The sequence below is a fragment of the Falco naumanni genome, chromosome 11, assembly GCF_017639655.2.
Source record: "Falco naumanni isolate bFalNau1 chromosome 11, bFalNau1.pat, whole genome shotgun sequence".
In the NCBI taxonomy this organism is placed as follows: domain Eukaryota; kingdom Metazoa; phylum Chordata; class Aves; order Falconiformes; family Falconidae; genus Falco; species Falco naumanni.
Window position 1 is genome coordinate 31,869,961 of NC_054064.1, and position 21,233 is coordinate 31,891,193.

Consider the following 21,233-nt stretch of genomic DNA (forward strand, 5'->3'; position numbering starts at 1 on the left):
GTTCTGTTCCCCCCCCTCTTGACACTGTCTATTACTGTGACATCAAAATCCGAGCTAAGTACTTCTTGCCAAAGATGGACCAGATAAAATCAGGAAGCCAGTATCATCTCATGGGAGACAGCTCACTTAGTGACAAATTTAGAGACTACAAATCCAGGCTTAGAACACAGTCCTTCCCCAGTCATAATCCAGCACTTGCACACTGGATTTGCATTTAACTACCGATGAACTAAAATTTCAGTTTCAAGAAGATAATAGCACATCTATAGGTACAAAATTCACTATACAATACTTCTTTTATTAGATGCATAGACAAGTGCTTTGAAGTTTAACTAAACACCAAATATTCCAATTCTTTTTATAAACAGACATGTCACACGTACTGACGTGGCAGCACACCAACCCCAGCCTCCGGCCCAGGGTGGGTTTTGGCATCCTGGTCAAGCTCGCCTTACCTAGCCCCGAAACGGAACAGGCGGACTCACAGTAAGGCTGGCACAACCTAACCTGAGGAGAGGGGAAGGAGATGGAAGTGGGGAATGGGGTAGATGGCCATGGTTTATCTATTCAAGGAACAGCAAGATGAAAAAAAAAAACCACAAACCTTTAATTGTGAATGTAGGAGAGGGACAGTGATGTAACTGTTCCCAGGGAACACTATTCTTATTTTGTAGAGGGAGGTGAGCCAAGATACTTAAGCTCTAGAGAACCTTTAACACAGGAAGCTATTTATCATAACAAGCTTGGTTGATACTGCTCCCATACTGAACCAATTAGATTAGCCTATTTCGTCATACTTCATAACTTGGGATGATAGGTTTCCAAGCATGGTACAGTGCAGTAATTGAATTTTGATCAAACACACATGGCCCATAACCCAGTATGTGAAACTTTCAGAGCAGTTCACAGCTTTTAAATATCCAGTCAACATGTTGCCAAAAGTACAGGATGTACTTGATGCAAGTGGGAGAGGAGGGGGGGAGCACGAGTCCACGCCGTAACTTGGTACAGCTGTAAAACAAACATTTTTTTGTTCCGATTCTGTTCCTACTTTAGCAAAGGAGCTGGGAGGAAGACAGTGAATGTCAAGTAAGTCGTTTTTCTCCCCAGCCCCCACACCCCCCAGGCACACATTTCCCTTTTAACATTCTTAGATTACCACAACCTTTTAAATTCACTATACTGCACTTACATACTGTATTAGACACACCAGCAATTATGTTTGTTAGCATGACACATCCATTGCTTACACTTAGTTAACAAAATAACTTAAAAGTCGCATGCATCTTCCTCTTAATAACGTTATAATCAATGGGACCATGGAATGAAAGCCCTAAAAACTACCCCCCACCTCTGCATTCCCCAGGCTTCTGCCTCTGCCAACACAATCCATATGGTGGGCAGTCTCGTCAGGCTCAAGGTGAACACTCAGTCAGTTCTTTACAGGCAGTAATCTCCTCCTACATGTTCTTGCCATGTTTTCCCCATGGTAAATCCAAGGAACTTTGAGGAAGACTCTGTGTAAAGGAAACAGAATACATTAATAAATTCATTGCTACGGCTCTACTGACTAGGGGTTAAAGCACCCACCGCAGAACAGGTCCATGACATGGAAAATGCTGTGCCAGACTTTCTTTTGAGTGAGTAATGGCTACCCACGTCAAAGCTGCTCTCTGGCCTACAGCTAAGAGTCTGGTATGCTTAAGCAATGGAGCAGGGTATCACCAACCTCTGCATGTGGTGCTGCCAACTTCTTTCTCACCTTTGAGTGCTCTGCCCTGGAAGGCAGCTGGAGGCAGCTCTAGGTATCTCAGCTACCCAAAGGGGAAGCACCAGGGCAGTCACCACCTTCGCTTTCATTGAGGTGGTGCAAATGACATAAAAGATGGGAATTACTGCTGCAGCCCTCCAAAGAGTGTAGGATCTGACGGTTTATCCAAGTGCTTCCAGTTGCACTCTGTGGATCGTCTGCTTCCGAGCCGTCTCACACCTGTTCTGGAGTACGGCTGTGTAAGAGGCAGCCACAGGTTCCAAGGGGAGAAACGGTGCTTTTCAGATGTAACAAAATGTACACCTCATTCAGTCTCGCTGTGGGCTGGGGACAGGTATAGTGTCCTGATTACAGCCACCACCCTGTCAGAGACAGAGTGCAGAGGATGTGCTGGATCCCTTCTCCCTCCTCACCCCATGCCCCACCAAGTTACAATGCTGCAGAGGAAAGGAAAAAAAAAGAAAAAAGAAAAAGAATTGGTGTTCAACTTATCAGACTTGGACCAAGCCTCAGCTCAAACCAAGGTTAAAGAGGCCTGTTCTAAGCCTCTTAAAGACAGGATTTATATAGCAATTACGGTAATGGAAACTGATCTTTATAATTTTTATACTGCCTAAAATTCTGCTGTGTCATATGCATCTGCAGAGCCTGAGAACTGTGCTTCTCGGAGAGAGCACTGCAGTCTTGAAAGCAGCCATTCAAAGGTATAATGGAGAATTATCAGAGCATGAGTACGTTCGAGATTGTAATGCACGAAGAGTAAGAAACAGAAATCCTGGGAAAAGCAAAGAGTTTGTATTTGAGACAAGCAGTATTTTTCAAACACTTTATTTTGTTGGGAGTTTATGGAACTAGACCTTCATTACACATGGTGCAAACAGCGTTGAGACTGCCCTTTTTATTCTTGTATATCCTTTCTTTTCCTTTGCTACACTCTTATTTCTAGAGAGTGAGCACAGTGCAAAATGCATCTTGGCCAGACAGAATCCTCACATCCACTTTCCAATTTTCTCTGTTGTGCAAGGAAAAATACCGGAGTGCTAAGTCTTTGCTGCATGATAAAGAACAACTTCAGAAGATGTGGAGATCTGATAGGGGGTTTGGCTCCACCTTCAGGAAGCAGAAGGCAAAGAGACAACACGGTTTTAACTCTCAGACGGACTTTCTGCAGAAACTGAAGCCTACAACCTCCTCTTACTGACATCCACTGCTCCCCACTGTGTCTTTGCTTCGTATATATAAAAGATTCCCTGATCTGATGCCATGACATTTCTACATGCTTGATTCAGCTCTGAAGAGTCCAACTCCTCCTAGAGGTACTTGAGAACGTGTGGCAGGATGTCCAAAGCTAGCTGATACATGACCAAACAGAGCTGATGTACGAACAAAAGTCAATGAAAAGCAGCTTTGAGGTAAAAAAAAAAAAGAAGTTGTGACACACAGGATGTCGCAGAGCTTTAACAAATATTATTAGCCATTTCCACCATCAGTGCTGAAGTTTCCATACAGAATGCAATTTTCTCTTATATTCACAAAGATTAGAAAGGTTCTTTCGGTAACACAGATGGATTGAGAGGAAGGAAGAAAGTGGAAATAGTCTTGATCAAATCTCAGTCTAGCAAAACACATTTAAGCATACGCCTAAAGTTAAGCTGTTTTTTCTCCTCAGATTCAGGCAGAAGATGCAAGCAGAATAATCTCTTGTATTTCATATCTTGGCAGTCTGATGCAAGCTGAACTCAGAACAAAGTAGCTGGTTAAAAAGCACGACTTAACTGAATTAAAATGATGCGTATTTTTAAAGAAGCCATATAGTGACCATTTATAACAATGAAAATGGCGAAGTAGTTAGGGATGAGATGACACTGAGTTTGAAAGACTGTATGATGTATTAGTGAAATAATAGGCAATCACACAATTAGTGATGGTCCTATGAAGCAATGGAAATGAACGGTTGCTTGCAAAATCCTGCCTTTGGCATTTCCCCAGCTGGGTGCTCAAGCACCCAACCTTACTGTATTCAACATCATTTTCTGGAGGAAACAGGTTTGAAAACTGCAGAGCAAGCAACAAGAATGGCTCTCAGTGCAGAAATGGACTAAACACCTAATGAATCTAAAAATAAAAAAACACCCAAAACACTGAGAAGAGATGCGAGAAGACTGAATAGACGTAGCTGTGTAAGCAAATATAACTGAATATACTCCTGAGGAACAAAGGAAACAATTCTTGATGGGGTGACAACAGATGTTCTCCAAAAAAATTCTAACAGAGCATTTCAAACACAAAGACCTTCCTGTGGAGCGGAGAAGTTTAACTGGCAGACATACAGTAATACATCTTTGGAAACATAACAAACCCCAACATTTAAGGTGTTATCAGGTCCTGAAAGCAAAGTGGTATCTTCATGTAGTTAAGTGGTGGGTGGTGGAGGAGAGAGAAACCGTTAGGATAACAAAATACTGTCACAGGAAGTTGCCACAGCTTAGTCGTGATTGAAATCACAGCAGGAATAACTAGTCAGCGAGTCTGAGTTTGTGCTAAAAGATCTCCAAATCCGCTCTTTTGGAAAATGAGCTCTAAACACAAGTGAAAGATGGTTGACCTACCTGAACAGATAGAATACAGAGTAATTTACTAATACAGCAAGCACACCTAAGTACAACCATGTTTGCACTGTGTTAACGCAAAGTGCCCAAAGCTGAACGTTTCTACCAGCTACTGTTCTTTCAGATCATGGTTAAGCACATTGCAACAGACATTTTAAAAAAAAAAAAAAGGAGAAAAAAAAGACAGGTTTACGGAGTCATTTTTGTGATGACTAAACTGCACTGGTACTTAGGGAAGATCTGGATTTAACTCCTGGCATGGATCCACAGCATCTTCAGTGAATAGCTTTATACAGGGTTTTAAAGGCTAGACACTTCACATTCTTTTTTTAAACTCTGGCCCTTACTTTTTATGTTCTTCAGTTTTACATATAAAGAATAATACTTCTTTGTCTTGATGGAATGTTGAAAGGATTCCTGAATATCTGCAAGACCAGCAGATAGAATTTTATCTGGGAATGAAGCAGAAGGATGACACAGTACACTGTCTAGTTATTTTTATTGCTTTGCAACTGTTTTGGGGAAAACAATCCGGAGAGAATTTATTCCAGTGCAGTCAAAGCAATCAGAACTACAGAAACACTAGGATGGACAACTTGATTGATAGGAGAAAGCTAAAGCAGGCAACAACACAGAAAATCATCATTGGACAGACATTTTGATAAATATTACTGTAGCCAATTTATTATTAACAAGTGGGACAGCTTTACATCTTGCATCACAACTTTTCACAGCCCTTATGGTAAACATGCCATATCTGACAATTACAAGACGAAAACAAAGACCTCAATAACTCTCTACTGGCCCTGCAGTACTATCTACTTACTCAATTAACCCTCTCTAAACTTCAGTGAGGCAACTAAATAAGCATATAGAACCACAGATACACGCGTTCAGATACAGAACATAATTCCCACAGTATCCAATGCAAATTCCAAATGTTACGCCATCTGTGGCACTGATTTCTAAAAGGCTTTACAGACAAAGGAGAAGGTTGCGAAAGATGTGGAAAGTTGTTAGTACAAGACATGGGATCAAATTAAATACCATCTAAACGGAAAAGAAATAAAATTTTGCTAAGGCTCACAATATTGCTCTGTCTGGTCACCTGTGGCTTCACTCTGACTGCTATGACAAAGCAGTGCAGTCCTGACAAGAGCGTGCACTGGTACCACAATCCAGAGAGCATCAGAATGAAAAAATCCCATAGCAGATTTTATTTCCAGCATTGGTTGACACACATCTTCTGTTTCTACAGAAACACTGTGACATGGAATAGCAAGTCTTTCTCTCTGCTGGCTACTTGGTTTCTGGGATTAACAAACTATCTGATGGACCTCATTACTAACCATATTTTCATCCAATTCACACAAAATAGCTCCTGTATTCTTCTATGTATAGTGAAGCACAAGACCGACTGCTGAAATCATTAAGTCAAGCCTCTGCTACTTGTACACATGGATGTACATTGTAGAATGAAATCCTGTAGCATGAGTTGCCCAAGGCTATTTTTTTATTATAATGTCCATGGCATCTTCCTATTTTCACAGCTATATTATCAGCTTCAGGGTTAAAAAACAAAAAGCAGACAAGTCGCAGGATGATCTTACCATGAGATTTTATTTGATCCAAACATTTATTTTCCATCCACTTCCTGTCTGTTTTTCAAAGTATTTCAGGAAACAAAACGGACATGCACAAAGAGCATTCAGTGAAAGAGACAAAAGGGAGATGTAACAAGTATCAGGCAAGTGAACGAAGCTAATTGTGTTCTTGTCTCTTTGAACCCACAAGTAAATACATGTTAGCAAGTATTCCAAAACTATGTCTTTCTTGCATGAAGGAAAGAATTAATGTTAAACCACAAGTAATACTTTGTGCTTATTCTTATTATGCGGTATGTCAGGTTGCACCGATATGGAAAAAAAGGATTTCTTTACAAAGCTTTCTGTGCACCAGTCTTAATGTAGATTTGAAAGAGACTAAAACTCACAAATTGCACTTTTAAAAATCTATTCAGGAATCTCATTTTTTGTAATTTCCTTAAAAATACCACTTGTGGACACATTTATAACATTTTGAAAGTTTCATCTCAAACCCAAAAGAATAGCCCACATTTCTGAAAAAAATCTACACTAAAGTTCAGATTGCATGGATTTCTCACTCAGTTACTACCAGTTTTCATTAGAAGGTGAAGGGAATGCTTAAAATTGGTCAAGTAACATGAAGATTCTGTTAACATGTTTTCTGTCTCTGTGTGTATATACTTTTCTTTAAAGGAACATCTAGGTAAATCTTGCTTGTCCTAAAGACTTTGGTCAAAGAACTTTCAGAACACAGAATTTATTTCACTGAAACACAACTGATCTAAAATAAGAACCTTTTAAAGGCTTTATGAGTACAAAGAATTCAATTCTTGGACATTCTGTAGCTTAAAACACGTGCATCAATTTCTTTTCAGAAAAAAAAGTGTAATTCTGGCCCATCCATGCTAAAACCCTCAATAGACGGTTTGACGGACTGAAGATCAGCATAGCTGTTCTGAACAACTCTTTCTCCACCTCTCTATAATACTCTAAATTATACTTACAGAACATCAGTGCAAACTGTAGAAGTCTGCACATTTCACAAATGGTACAACTTAGTAACAAACTACGTGCTCACAGAAATAGAGCACTCACACAGAAAGTCAGCGCCTCTGAGGTAAACTCAAGTGAACTTGAGGAATTTTCCTATTTTATCATCTTTGTTTAATGTACATTTAATATTCAGTTCTGATGAAGTGTAATTAAGTCATCAGCAATTTCAGTGGACGACTGGCTCCATCTGCAAAAATAAAATGCACCTATGCATTTGTGACACTTACTGCCAGGGTTAAGGATAGGTCTGCATTTTCCTGAATGTTGCATTGGTAATAGTGAGCCGCGTAAGCCTTGCTCCATAGTAATCTATAATATAACTAGAGCCATCGGAAGGTCCAACGATCTACAAGAGAAAAAGAACCAAGACTTTTCAATATGAAGTGAAATATATACTTTGTGCTAATGTCTCAATTACTGCTAATTTTCCCATCATAAAATTAGTCATGCTTAATTAGTCAAACAGAAACTAGATTTATTTTGAAGTTGTGCTGTAGTTTAACTATTTTAGTGAGCGCTGTCTCAGAAAGAACATTACCCTAGGGCTTCTAATCAACCAAATTACACAGCCAGGCACTGGTACTAGGTTAAGCCGATGAGGATTTCAGTCACAAAGTCAGGCTAACAAGTGAGTGTGCTCCAAACCACTTTTCTTGAACAAAGGAGGGTAGACAGGCGAGAATTAGGTTGGTGATAAGTATCTTTGAAATACTGCACAGGTAAGGAGTGGAGAGAAGGAGAGAAGATCATGGCTTTTTTGTTCCGGAAATGCTAAATTGATGTGGGGTCAGCAGGGAGATGAATAGAGAGATGAAAGATACTCTCAACCGTATCTGTAAGTGTTCTGAGGCAAGATCACTGCAATAGCATAGAAAGGAATTTGAGAATGCATATAATTTAAAAGACTGTATATACAAAGATGTATACTTTAAAAATATTTTTCTATAATCATTCCTATATCCACAATGCATTTCAAGTTCATTGCAATCCGCAATTCATGCTAAATGGATGCATTGTAGAATAAGACAATCTGACAATTTCATGATGTTGCAAGATGTCACCCCAGCTGGGGATTTAATCATCATGAATCCTACAGTCACAGATCTCAGGTGATACAGAACTTGTATTTGGAGGAGAGGCAGGAAAAAAAAAAAAAAAGCAAGCGGCAATGGCTTCTCTCCTGCTCACTACATGGACACCTCAGACTATGGGCTCCATCAGTATAAAGCACATGCAAATGTAGACCTTCAGGATTCTGGGAACAACAGGACATCGCCTGCAAAGTCCACCACTCCATGTCACATCAAGATCTCACAAGTTCTGACAAAGTGAGTTTATAGTGCTACAGCTTCCAAGTTATTCATGACAAGTATTTATAGACAGCTAATCTAATTTTTAATTCAAACAGCAAATACATTCATATTTCGTGTCCATATTCTACAACATCAATCTACAAACAGCTGACATAGATGCCTTGATTTTTCGATACACAAAGGTTCTTAAGGCTAAAATGCTAACAAAGTATTAGCAATCAAATCAAAGCTTTAACAAATACAGATTTGTACCTGATTTTGAAAGCCCTGACTTACCTGCATTGAAATAAGTATGAAATCAATTAGGCTACCAATTCCACAAAATCCTACAGTGCAGAACTTTAACAAACCTAAAAAGGGAAAATAAAATTTAACCATAGCTTTAAGCCAGTCACTATGAAGTTCATGTACTTCTGGTGGCAATCACATTCTAACTCTCTCCCCATCCCACCAAATAGACATACATATATATATATACACACACACACACACACACACCAGAAACAGACCTAAAGTTAAAGATATTTAATTACCAGGGGGGAAAAACCAAACCACATATATTAATATTTCTACACTTTGAATAGACTTTAAAGATTTTAAATTAAACATTTATATTTTATAAACAGATACATATTCTTAAACAAGGAAAGGCAAAAGTTGATAACCAAGTCACTAGAAATTTTCTTCTCTCTGATTGAAGCACAGACAGAAAAAAATCCCAGCTTCAGCTGCAAAATTTATGTATTAATAGAAAGAGACTTTCTACCATCCCATGAGTTGCAGCACATACTGATTTGATTTTCAGAACATGCTACTTTGGAGAAGAATCCTTTGTATAATTTTTATATTTTTGCTGAAAGAGGAATTTACTTTGAAGATATATAAAAAAATACAGAAACTCTTTTTTATAACAGGTATTCAAAAATGTTATTATTTTTATAAATGAAAGATTAATAGAAAATATATGGCAATAGCAACTGAAGATAAATGTTTCATCAGAAGTTGCCATGCAAGGTAGACTTAATTTGGAAAATGCCTTCAGAAGAAGGAGACTGCCTTAAAATTTTTAAGTAACAGTAGTTTCTTGTACAATTAATATAATACAATGAGTATTATATACATTGTAAGTAATACTTCAGCTGAGCTAGGCAAACATCTAGGTTATTTTGAAAAGGAGATACTCATTGTGAAGACATTCCCCTCTTTACCCAGGCATAGACAGTATGAAGAAAATACAACAGATACACATTCCAAGTCAGTCGTAGGCTATGCTGTACAGGGAAAACACAGGTCCCTGCTAAAAAGTATATCCTTAACTGTGCTTACAAGGGCCAGCACACTTCTGAGGCAGGAGAGAAGCATGTTTCAGCCGGTATGGCATCCCAGAGCACCTCCTCACAGACACAAACTGCTACACTGCATAATACCTGCTAGTAAAACCACACGGCTGTTTTCCAAAGAACAAGCATGCTCTTGGTCAAACACCTGAAGGTCTCCTGACCTCCGCCATCTCCTTTGCACTCCCTCTCTCAGAAGCAGCAATCTGTCCCACATATGATCCCTCCCCCCCATGCCTTGTTTATGAGGCCGCATGTGGAGGAGAGTGGAGGAATAACTGCATGCACACTGCAGGAAGAGCATCCCACTGTCTAGATATAGCTCCCATAGTTGGCAAGATGAAACTAGCCTGATTTATAAACTTCAGGGAGAGAGTTTATAATCTCTCCACAGAAGAACACAGTAGTTAGAACAGGGAAAAAGACCTAACAATGAAGAAGATGGAAGAGTATTAGCAGGATGGCCTTTCAGCTGATGAGAAGAAAAGCCTACATACATATTACAACTTAATATGTGCCATTTAGACATGCAAAACCCCAAGCATGTAACTGTTTAAAAAAACTGGTTCCCAGTGGCTAACCTGTACAACTTCCAGCAGCCAGGTACAGTCAGCCTGGGTATCAGTACGGGCAGTAGCAGCACAGAACATAACAGAAACAGCCAACTAAAGAAATGCTAGCCTTAGGAAACAACAGTTAAGACAATTAAGTAATGTCAAGCTGGTGAACAGTTTACTTTGTTATTACATGCATCAAGTGCAGTCACCACTTATTTGTGATGCTCCTTATAACCACCTCGTCTGAGCTCTGGTCCTGAACCTCACTGCCAGTTAGCATTTAAGGAACCTAGCAGTTCTCTTACCATTGCTGGTTCCAGCACCAGCTCCAGTTTACTTGAGGAACTGGTTGCTCTGTTATGCTACTGGATGTAGAAGAACTGTTTCTGAACCTGCAATTTATTTCTGGAGTGCAAGGTAAAGCTGATTTTTCTTCTTCTTCCTCATGTCCCTCCCCACAAGCAGATCACACTGAGAAAATAAACTCAGGGCTCTAAAGCATGGAGGGAAAAAATAGTGCTTTTACGCAGTAATAACTTATGGTTTAGTTCACAGTGTGTGGGAGGGGAAGAAACTGACTTCCTGATTTCTTCATATTTAATAGCTTGTTTGTATTTGTGTGCTCTTTAAGCAAAGGAGAAGGAAAAAAATAAACCAAAGAGCATTTACAGTCTTCACTACACTTGCACAAAGTATTTCGATGCTATTAACCTTTCTTAACCATTTTTTGCCAAGGCATAGATGACCTAAAAAAACCCTGATCAACTACTGTCAAGGAATCCAATATATTGATTTTTATTCTTTTCTACTCTTACCTATCTGCTTTTGTTGTCTTAACCTTTCAAAAGCTTGAAAACCTGACTTTGGAGGAGTTTGAGTCTTTTATCTTTGGTTACTGGCTAGAGTATATTCCAGTAGGTTTAACAAGCAAAAGGCATAAAGAATTTCTGTGTAATAATTGAGGATTTATAAATCTGTACTACCACAATATATTACAAAATAACTACTGGAAATTGTTATTCCAAATCAAAAACGCTATACCAAAATAGTATAACAAAAAGGTGCACCTTACTGACCGCTTCCAAAAATGTATCCTTTTGTGAAACAGATGGACAAACTAAGTGCTAATTATAGAATCTCAGGGAAAAAAGACACAGATGTTAACACAAGATTATCATGAAGGACAGACAACGTTATTAAAAAACCAAGGGTTTGCACTTAATGGACAGAAACTCAAAATTCCTAGCTGAAGTGACAGTAACTTGTATAGCTTTTTTCAATTCATGGCTCCATGCTATCTAAACTTAAACTTACTCCATTTGTCCAACTCAGAAACAAAGCCAGTGAAAGTAATTCTAACATAGTAAGGTATTTCTGTACTTAAGAGCCAGTGGCACTGCCACCCTGGGAATCGGGTCCTAAAAACACCAACCAGAGGTAAGTCTTACTAAAGGTCCCAGCTTCTGCAGAACTGTTATTAATACTATGAGCTAGAATAAAGGTATGCATTTGCCAGCATAAATTCCATATCCCACCGTATCCATATCCATATTTACACCATAAAGTTTGTCCACTATTTTCCTGGTAAAATCAAGCACCATTTAAGTAGCTGGCACATGAGTCAAAACCACTTCTGTTTCAGTGCCTCACAAAGTATGCAGTGGTAAACACCAATGCAAAGCAAAATTATGAATAGCAATAATCATGTTTGCTTATTAGGATTTTATCTGTTGGACAACTAGATCCACTTGTCACTACGCACTCCAACAGAACAGCAGGCTGACAATAATGCAGGATTTTATCTTACTTGACAATAAAGTAAGGATTCTAGTTGTAAATACTAAAACTACGACTGTCAGACTTCATTACTCAAAACATAAGTATACACATACAACTCAGTCATAACAAGCTTTGCCTCAAAGAAAAAAAAAAGAAACAAACCTACCTAATGCAGGATAGCCTAGATAAAATCTATCTGCTCCCAACCATCCAAGAAATAAGGACAGAGCCACTGCGACTTTGTAGGAGTATCCATTTCTGCCAAAAGAAACAAGTAATGTGGACAATGACTGCAAAATATATTCACTCATACTTTTGAGAATTAAAGTAGTGACTCATTTGCTTGCTGCTTCAGTTAACAAAAAAACCCCAACAACAGACAAACAAAAAAACCCCACAAACACTCTACAGATTTGTTATTTATCTTTAATTAATAGACACAGAATTGATAACATTAAGCTTTCAAACTGGGTAGGCATTCTCCATAAAGCAACCTCAGCTTGCAACTCAAGTATACTCTTGCAGAATAGATTAAAACTAAATCATGATTTCTTGTCAAGACATAATTCAGTTGCTGATACACTCCCAGTTTCACAGAGTACCTCCTAACAGTTCAGCCCTACTGAGACAACCCTTGAAAGCTAAGAGGTGTACGCATACTGTCTGTAGGCATTAGTCTCACATGCAGCCAAATGAAGAGGAACAGGACAGACAGGTGAGATGTCACCAGAGACAGTAACTGCAATGAGATCTGAAGAAGAAATGAGCCATGGCCACTGGCTGAAGAAGCTGCATGAAGGATTCAACAAAAAGGGTAAGTTGTGTATCCATTCTAAAAGTAGTAAATGGCACAAACTCACAAAGGAAAAGAACTGTTGACAGTACAAAGATGTACAGTGGTAGAGAGGTAATCTAAAGTTAAGTATCCCATGGTTAGTCATACAAAATAAACAGATACAACACTTTTTGAGATTTATACTAATTGGCACCAGTCTTGCCAACAGCTGGAATAATGTGGTCACCTAAACCACCTGTAACTTTCAGTCACTGCTGATGTGACTTTACAAATTTACACTAATAACTGAGCTGGAAACATATAGCTATCAATACTAGAACTTGCTGCATCCTTTGCTGCATTGGCAAACAGCTAGCTTCTGAAAAGAAAAGCAAACCCAAATGTAATTAGAACTTTAAAAATATTCAATAATTCACTGTTTTGATACGTGCAATGCTATGTGCCAGCAATTATTTAATAAGCCCAAATTAAACTCTTGGTTGACAGCTGCATAAAACAGAGTTTCAGAAAGACAGTAGCTGAGAAAGGTCCAAGCACCTTTATTAAGCACTTTCAATGCCAAATAAAGATCTACCTTTTTGCTTATTATCTAGATTTACTGACTTTAAAACTTAATGGCAACATTACGTGATTAAATCATGGCTCTTACCTCAGTATTTGTTACTTAGCACTTATTAGCAACACAGAACATACTGGGCATTCCTGGAACCTAATGTAATGTAAATTACCATCTTTAAAAGTCTTGCTTGCACCGTAAAGAACACTAATAGTTTTATTTAAAATTTGAAATCAACTGTTGGAAATTGTTTATCAACTACAAAGTATCAACAACCTTGCAAGGACACTAAAGCATAAAGAGAGCTCTGACATAAAAGGTGGGAACACAGTTTAATTTTAAATGCTCCTGATTAAAACTAGTAATGAACTGAGCACTCACTATGCACTGAGATGCTTTTAAAAGCTGAACAGTCTGTACCCTAGTCAACGTCAAACTGACAGGCAGAAGAAATCTAGTGTGAAGTGGAAGCATGTTAATACTGTAACAAGGCTGCATCCATTCTTTTATTTCCTTTGTTTTACTTACTCTTTCAGATAAAAATATGCACCAAAGACTAAACTAGCGAGTAGGAGAATAACATATCCCAGGCATCTAAAGGAATTTATATAATTGGGTAAAAGATGCAATTTCTTTTTGGTTTTTCTTCCGATCTTTTCTTGTTTCCCAGCCACATCCAATCTTTAATTTTTTCTGCACAGGCTTCTTCCAGCTACCATGTTAAAAACTTTCTTCCAGCTCTTCCGCACCAGTTGATAATATGCAAGTACTGCTGTAGGTCACAGTGGTTTTGGTGCTCTATCAGGGTCTCTTAGCACTGCTCAAACACTTGTCCACACTGAACTTCACAGATTTCACAGACAATGAAGTTCAGTGTGGACATTTTATGGACTCCTTGCCTGGGAACAGCAATACTTGAACAATAGACATTTCAAGTCTGCAGAATCAGGCCCTGCACATACTAAGCAAAATACACGGTAGACTGTCAATTGGGGGAATTCCAGAATTTGGAGGGGAAAAAAAAAAAAATCTACTTCCAAAACATTAAAGTAAAGCCAAACCAAAGCAATCTTGACTCCCAGTACTTCTTTACCGGAGTGATCTTACTACTACTTATAAACTTTTCCTTGAACTAATACCAGGAGCAACTCAACTTAAACACAACCACTTAAACAAACACATAACATCTCCTGGTCTTACTCTAAAATAACTGGATCTCAGAACTGTTATCTGGCCTGTTGCTACATCACAGTTTTGGCTAAGGACTACTTGCCGATTTGTCCTTTCCAAATGCTAGGGACAGAGATTAACATGCTGTCCCCATGGTAGGACAATCCTGCTTTGTGAAGATGCCCTCTCAAACGAATTTTCTGGTTAAATGATGTGCAGTTATTTCTGCCAGAAGACAGTTACAGCTTCCATCAAAACTCAGATAAAATGCTGGAAAATCTCCAAAATGCAGTCGAAAGGGAAGGCCTATTGTTGTAATGTTAAACTGGAGATTCCTGCTTAAAATAATGTTTCTAGCACTTAGGTAACATTCAAAATGCCTTACAAAAGGCTCATGTAATGATCAGTGATTAGACCACTCTTTAAACAAGTGCATATATAAAGGATGCCAATACTAATCTTGGTGCCATTTTTAACTGGCTTTGGGGCTTTATCAAGGGCATGCTTAACACTTTCTACATTCACAGCTGTATTTTAGTGGAGTTTTTAGCGAGCCCACACGGGGTCATATTCCTCTGCTGCCATACTAGCAGTCATCGGGCTGGAAAAGCCACAGCAAGTTCTTTTGGTAGCAAAACCATTATTTCATCATAAATAATAGTCATGATCAATTAATACACATCATAAGGAGGATGAATTTTTCTGCTTACGTAGATTCAGGGGCTTATGTTTCTAGAAAATATATTAAACCAAAAATGTATGTAAACAGGAAACTCCAAACGTAAGAATTTCTGTCTACTCAAAGAGGGAGCAATTTTATTAAACTAGTATAGCTCATCTTATTCTCAGTCCCCATCACAGATGGGACTGAAAATGCAATTGTTTCTGCACAAAAATGTGACTGAAGTCTAGCTTGCTAGCATTTAAATTTGATTAGATGTAATAATATGTTTTCTTCAATTTGCTGAGCTTTGACTGTTGAGAAGACTAAAAACAGAGAAAATATTTATGAAACTAACAGGCAGAGCTGTACTTCCGAGTTAGGCAAATTATTGAGCAGTAAGTATCACATCAGTTATTTACCCACTAATGTGATAAGGAATACCCAGCAAATATAACTGTTGTTTTAAGATTCCAGTAGGACAGAAGAAAAAGGCTCCTGCATGAATCCCACAAAAAGGAGAAACAAATGGTACTGACAGGTGTTCACTGATGATTAGTGTTGGGCAGTTGGAACATTTATTGGTATACAGAGCTCTCCATTGCTCACATGTTTTAGAAAAACTAGGTCCATCATTTTCACGATGTTTCAGAAACAGGCTCTTAAAAGACACAGAAGATCTCAGTAAATACAAAGGTTGTTTGAAAACAGGGAATAGCTCCTCTAGGAGAATTTTTTTGGGGAACTGAAGAGACACTTACACTTCTCCAATATTTATGCATACTACAACTTAAGCTGCAGCTACAGGCAAACTTTACACTGGCATGAACAAGTACTGCTGGTGCACAGAGCAGCCTAGTCCAGCCCTCCTTTCTCAACTCTTTTTTATCCTTGAGTTGCCCTCATCCTTGTGCTGGCACAAGCACTTGAAACGACTGTACTGCAACTCACATCGGGGAACTGATCCAAGTTAGTTCAAACCCAGATCAGTCCCTGATTCAGTATACAGTGGGGTACCTCAGGGGAAGGGATGGACGGTGTCCCTAGCCAGCTCCTTTCAGCAGCTGCGCTGATTTTACACATACATGAAACAGCCTCAGCATTTGGGGCAAATTTTTGCCAGGATAAAGTACTAAGTAAAGCAAAGACACAAACATAACTAAACAAGAAAAAAAGGTGCCCAAGGCAAAGACAGATTTACTCATAAACATGCATGTTGTATCCTTATAATACCGTAGTGTTTATTAGAGGATTAAATACTGGGCAACACATGTACCACCATCTTCTCTTCTTCATTCTGTCAACATATCATACTATTTTAGAAAAATGTCAATGTGAAAACAAAGATGAACTATTACAAAAAAGTCGCGTACTTACACATTGCGACACTCAATAGGCTTGTAAAATCCCACTTCACGTCCTGTAAAGACTTTTTCTATGCCAAGGTGGTCTTTGCAAGTAATATTTGGTGCTGGCAGACATTGAACTGAGAACAAAAAATTATTTGAAATTAAGCAGTAACTGATTGGGTACTACAGCATTTTTCTGGCACAAGTGAACTAAACAAATAAAGTTCTACTGCACCACTGTCTCGATACAAAGCACAGTACACACACATGTAATGCTTTTTTTAAAAAAAGCATTTTTCAAGCCACTCCTATGACTAATTCGTATTTTTTCCTTGCTACGTATTAAGCAAAATATACAAACCTAATTGCTGCCCTAATTCTGTTGTAATTTCCATTCTGGCTCCAATATGAGTCAATGGGAAATCTGAACCTGACATACAGAAAACACTGTCACCATGAAAGCAGTCAAATATTGGAACAAGCTTCCCAGGGAGGTAGCGCCGTCACCATCCTTGGAGGTTTTCAAGATATGTCTGCACGAAGCCCTGAGCAACCTGGTCTGAACTCAGTACCAATGCTGCTTTAAGCAGGAGGCTGGACTGTATGACTTTCCAGAGGTCTCTTTCAACCCAAATTATTATACACTAAGGCTTGACTCTTGAGAGCACCAAAGTGGAAATCACACCAGAAAGTGACATCTGCTAGAAGCCTGCCGTGCATTACCAGAATATCAGTTACTCTCTACTGTTGAAGTCTGTTGTTTTAAAGGGAAAAATCTCAGTGCTTTACCTGCTTTCTACCAGTTTTCAGTACTTGTAAGTCCTGTTGGTTAATTCCAACACTACAAGCCAAGTTCAACATTTCTTTCCAGATTTCCCAGTAATACACACAGGCAAGAGGACTAGGATTTGAGTATATTTTTTAGAAATATCTACCCATATTGCATAGAGAAAAAAAAAATTCTTTCCTGTAAAAACAAAATAATTAAGCAAACAAAACAGTGTTGTTACCTAGAAGAAACCCACAGCAGTTAAAATATATTGATATAGGAAAGGCCAGTTATCCTGTCAACATCACACCTGTAAGACTCCAAACCTGCCACTCAATGAGACTACTTTGATGCTTTCAATTAAACCCCTATTTGTTTGGGTGATGGATCCCAGAAAGGTTCAGAAACAGTAGTGCTTCAAGCATGTTCCAGAAGATGACATTTTTATTACTCAGGTAACACTGAAAAAGGAAGTGACTCAAATATTGTGGGGACAATCTAAAAACTGCTGTGTGTAAAACCACTATACAGACATAGAGAAGAACATATTAATTAATTTAGCAAACTTCCTCCACTCTGAAGCTTCTCTCTTATTCAGTGTGTGGTGTATTCAATGCAATCACATGGTAATTGCTTAGACAACTAACGATCCTGAGTTGTGATCAATCTTAAGACTACGTAATATTCTTTCTGCTCACTGGCCATTTGTAATCAGGGACACAATGTCAAAGATCATATAAAGGACTGAAGAACTCAAAAAAAGGATCCATTTTGGAAAGTATTTTCATCCAGTCTCTGAAAAGTATCTGGGAAACCATCACCACCCCTGAGCATCCCAGTGAAGAAGATTATTCAGCATTTTAGAAAGCAAAATATGAAAGACAAGCACACATATGCATTTTAAACATGAGTGCACATAAAGCGAAACTGTTGTGCTAGTAGCTAACACAAAGACCATTTATTTCAATGCCCAAGAACATCAGAAACACTAAACACATGTAGTAAACCAAGTGATCAACTTAAGTATTTTTTTGTTGTAGTCCAAAGTACATCACAACTTAACATCAAAATAAATGTAAGAGCTTTCAAAACACAGCCTCACGGCACCAAAAACTCCTGATGATGGAAGGCACCATGTTGCCTTAAAAAAATATATATATTAACAAAATAGAAGATTTTGAAGGCTGTTCTGTCACTTGTCAATCCTTCTAATAAGTATATGCAAAATAAGTATGACAGGAATAGTTTGTTTTAATCACAGTAATGCAGGACAGAGCCTAGAGGATATGACATACATTGAAGAGATTTACCAGAAACCTCACTTGCAAATGTACCAATCAGAGACAATTTATTTATTCATTTCGAGTAAAGCATCCAATCCACGTGTTTTAGGCTTTCATACTAATGGTATTACTAATCCCATGTTTTATAAAGCTCATCTAGCAGATACACAAATGCATAAATTGAACACTTCCTTGGAAAATGTAGTCACTGTCAATATGTTATAAATTAGAAATCCTTACCATATGCTGTGTGATTTGTACAATTCATTGGCTCTTGTGTACTATTGTCTATTTTAGGCTCATCGCACATATATGTTCAGGTAATTGAGGAAAACATTTTTCCTATCAAACACTACAACAGGTTTAGCAGTAATTTATTCCACCCTCTTTAAACCCTGAGGATTTAAGATGCACCTTGATGTTAGTTCAGACCCATCCCCCAAAATCGGAACAGCACATTACCATACAGCAAATCTGCTAATCCAATTTAATACACCAAAATATCGCATAAGCTCCACGTTTAATTAGTGCTGCAGTCAGCACTACCTAAAGGAAATACAATATTTATCCATCACAGCCTCTGTATTTGAAGGCAACAAGGTAGCACACCTAATCTAGTCTTCTTCCCTTATTTCAATATCAGAGTACCTCTAAATTAAGGCATCTGGTTGAGAAGATTAAATCTATAGCAACACATAAAATTCAAAGAACACTTAAAAATGAACATCTGAAATGCCAGAAATTTGGACTAGGGAAAAAAAAAAAACAAAAACAAAATCTCAACAACAACAACAAAAAAACCACAAAAAACACCTGAGCAGGAACTAATTTCCAGAGGTCTGAACTCCCACAGCCAAGGAAAGCAGGAGATGAAGTTAACTTGTCCAAGATTTGCTTCCTGACACATTTGATTATCAATAACTGTCAGCTACGATCAACAAACATTTTCTGGGGAAGGCCTGACGTGCCTCTGGAGAGTCAGGAGCCTCGCAGCTAGAGCCTAACACCTGCGCCCTGCTCCTCTGGGCAGCGAGGAGGGCTCGTACACCGTGCAAAGCCAACGCGTCTCACTCGAGTGTCCTGCAAAAAACAGGAAGGTGGAAGGGTGGGGGAGAGAGGTCTCTCATCCCATGAGATTTTCTAAAGAGAAAAATGTTCAAAGATTTTCAGAGGAAAATCCGAGACGCCCCAAACCTGCACACAGGCACACTGTACCACCCCCAAAACGAACTCAGGCGGCTGCAGACATGCCCCCTCCCGCTCCTTCAGCCGAGACCCCCTCGGGGCTCCTCACCTGAGGCCTTCCCCGACAGCCACGGGGCGCCCCGCCCTGCCAGGCGGCCCGCACCCTCCCCCTTCCCCTCCGCTCCAGGCGGCTGGGCAAGCGGCCCTCCCTCCGGCCACCTGGGCCTCGGGCTGCCGGCCCCGCCGCCCTGCCGAGCCCCCGCCGCCCGCCAGGCCCGGCCCAGCCGCGCTCAGGATATTGCCCCAGCCTCAGCTCGTCGCACTTGAGCGGCGACTCCATGCCCGCCGCTCCCTCCACGGCTGCGCCCGCGAACCAGAGGAGAAGCAGGATCTGGGCCTCCGCCGCGCCTCTCCGCCGCCCCGGCCCCGCCGGCGGCCGCCCCGGCCGGGCGGCCATGATGGAAACCGCCGCCGCCGTCAGCTGACTCGGCGGCCCCGCGGGGAGGAGCGGCCCCGCCGCGTGAGGAGGCCACTGCCTGCGGGGAGGGGCGGGCTGCGGCCCCTGCGAGCGGTTCGGGGGCTGCTCGGGGACGTGGGCTTTGGGAGTGGGGGTGACCTCAGCAAATATGGCTCCTGAGGCAGCTAATGGCCAGCGCTGAGGGCAGAGCCTGCTCCTACTCAAGATGGCATTCGTACAGCCCCGGCGGGGTCGTGCCCTGAGTAAAGATGGCCGCGTTCGCCGCCAGCACCTGCGGGGTAGCGCTCACCTGCCCTCACTTAAGATGTCGGCCGTGAGGCGGGCTGCCGTTGGGCCCCTGAGCGGTGCGGCACCGGCGGCGGGTACGGGCGCTGCGGGGAGGCGAGTCACCCGCAGCAGGGAGCGCCCGGCGCTGTGAACCGGGCGGCGAGCAGGCAGGCCCGGGGGAGGGCGCGGCCCGGGAGGGGAGTGCGGAGCCCTCCCGGCTCTTCCAAAATACCGAAGCTGTAACTCTGGCCCACCAGGTGAAACCTTACCGCCAGGTGCTGGTACCTGTGTGTGTCCCTGTAGTTTGCTGGGTACGTTAAAAATAATTTTTTAAAAAGCACAGGAGAGGTTAAAGGGATGGCACCTGCCAGTGAACACTCCTGCTGAGCCACGGGTTAAAATGCACAGGAGCCAGATTAAATAAATTGTTTGAAATTGTTACTCTGTTTTCACATAAAATTATTACTGTATTGTTAAAAATGCTTTTTATTTTATTTTATTAAATGAATGCCTGGAGCAGGCAAGTGTTTTGTCAGTGTTTTCTCCTTGTAAGGTATTTTGAGCAATTACCAACCTTTCCATTATCTCACTTTCTTGACGCTTATGTCATGTTTTCCTAGTGTTTGGTTTTGAAGGAGTGCAGTTTTCCGTTATCAGCTGCTGGGGATCCTGGACTGCTTACAGGAGAAGAAGAGACCATTCCAGGTAAACCTA

The 21,233-nt window shown here is 40.2% G+C and overlaps 1 protein-coding gene across 5 annotated transcripts; it reads right to left on the bottom strand.

The window, feature by feature from the left end:
* Positions 1–277: 277 nt before the first annotated feature.
* Positions 278–20,857, bottom strand: TM2D1 (TM2 domain containing 1). Of its 5 annotated transcripts, none has more exons than XR_005830080.1 (8): positions 20,074–20,817; positions 18,830–18,903; positions 16,899–16,967; positions 16,566–16,674; positions 12,172–12,263; positions 8,609–8,682; positions 5,991–7,365; positions 278–1,517 (listed from the first exon to the last, which is right to left on the bottom strand). XR_005830080.1 is itself a non-coding variant. In XM_040610090.1 (8 exons), the coding sequence occupies exons 1-7, from the start codon at positions 20,229–20,231 to the stop codon at positions 7,255–7,257; spliced, it is 687 nt and encodes a 228-aa protein (XP_040466024.1). In that variant the 5' UTR covers positions 20,232–20,810; the 3' UTR covers positions 278–1,517; positions 7,247–7,254. The 5 variants fall into 5 exon arrangements, 3 of the variants coding, with proteins under 3 accessions (XP_040466024.1, XP_040466025.1, XP_040466026.1); XM_040610090.1 differs by having other exon boundaries at positions 7,247–7,365; positions 20,074–20,810; XR_005830081.1 differs by lacking the exon at positions 16,899–16,967 and having other exon boundaries at positions 20,074–20,382.
* Positions 20,858–21,233: the final 376 nt, after the last annotated feature.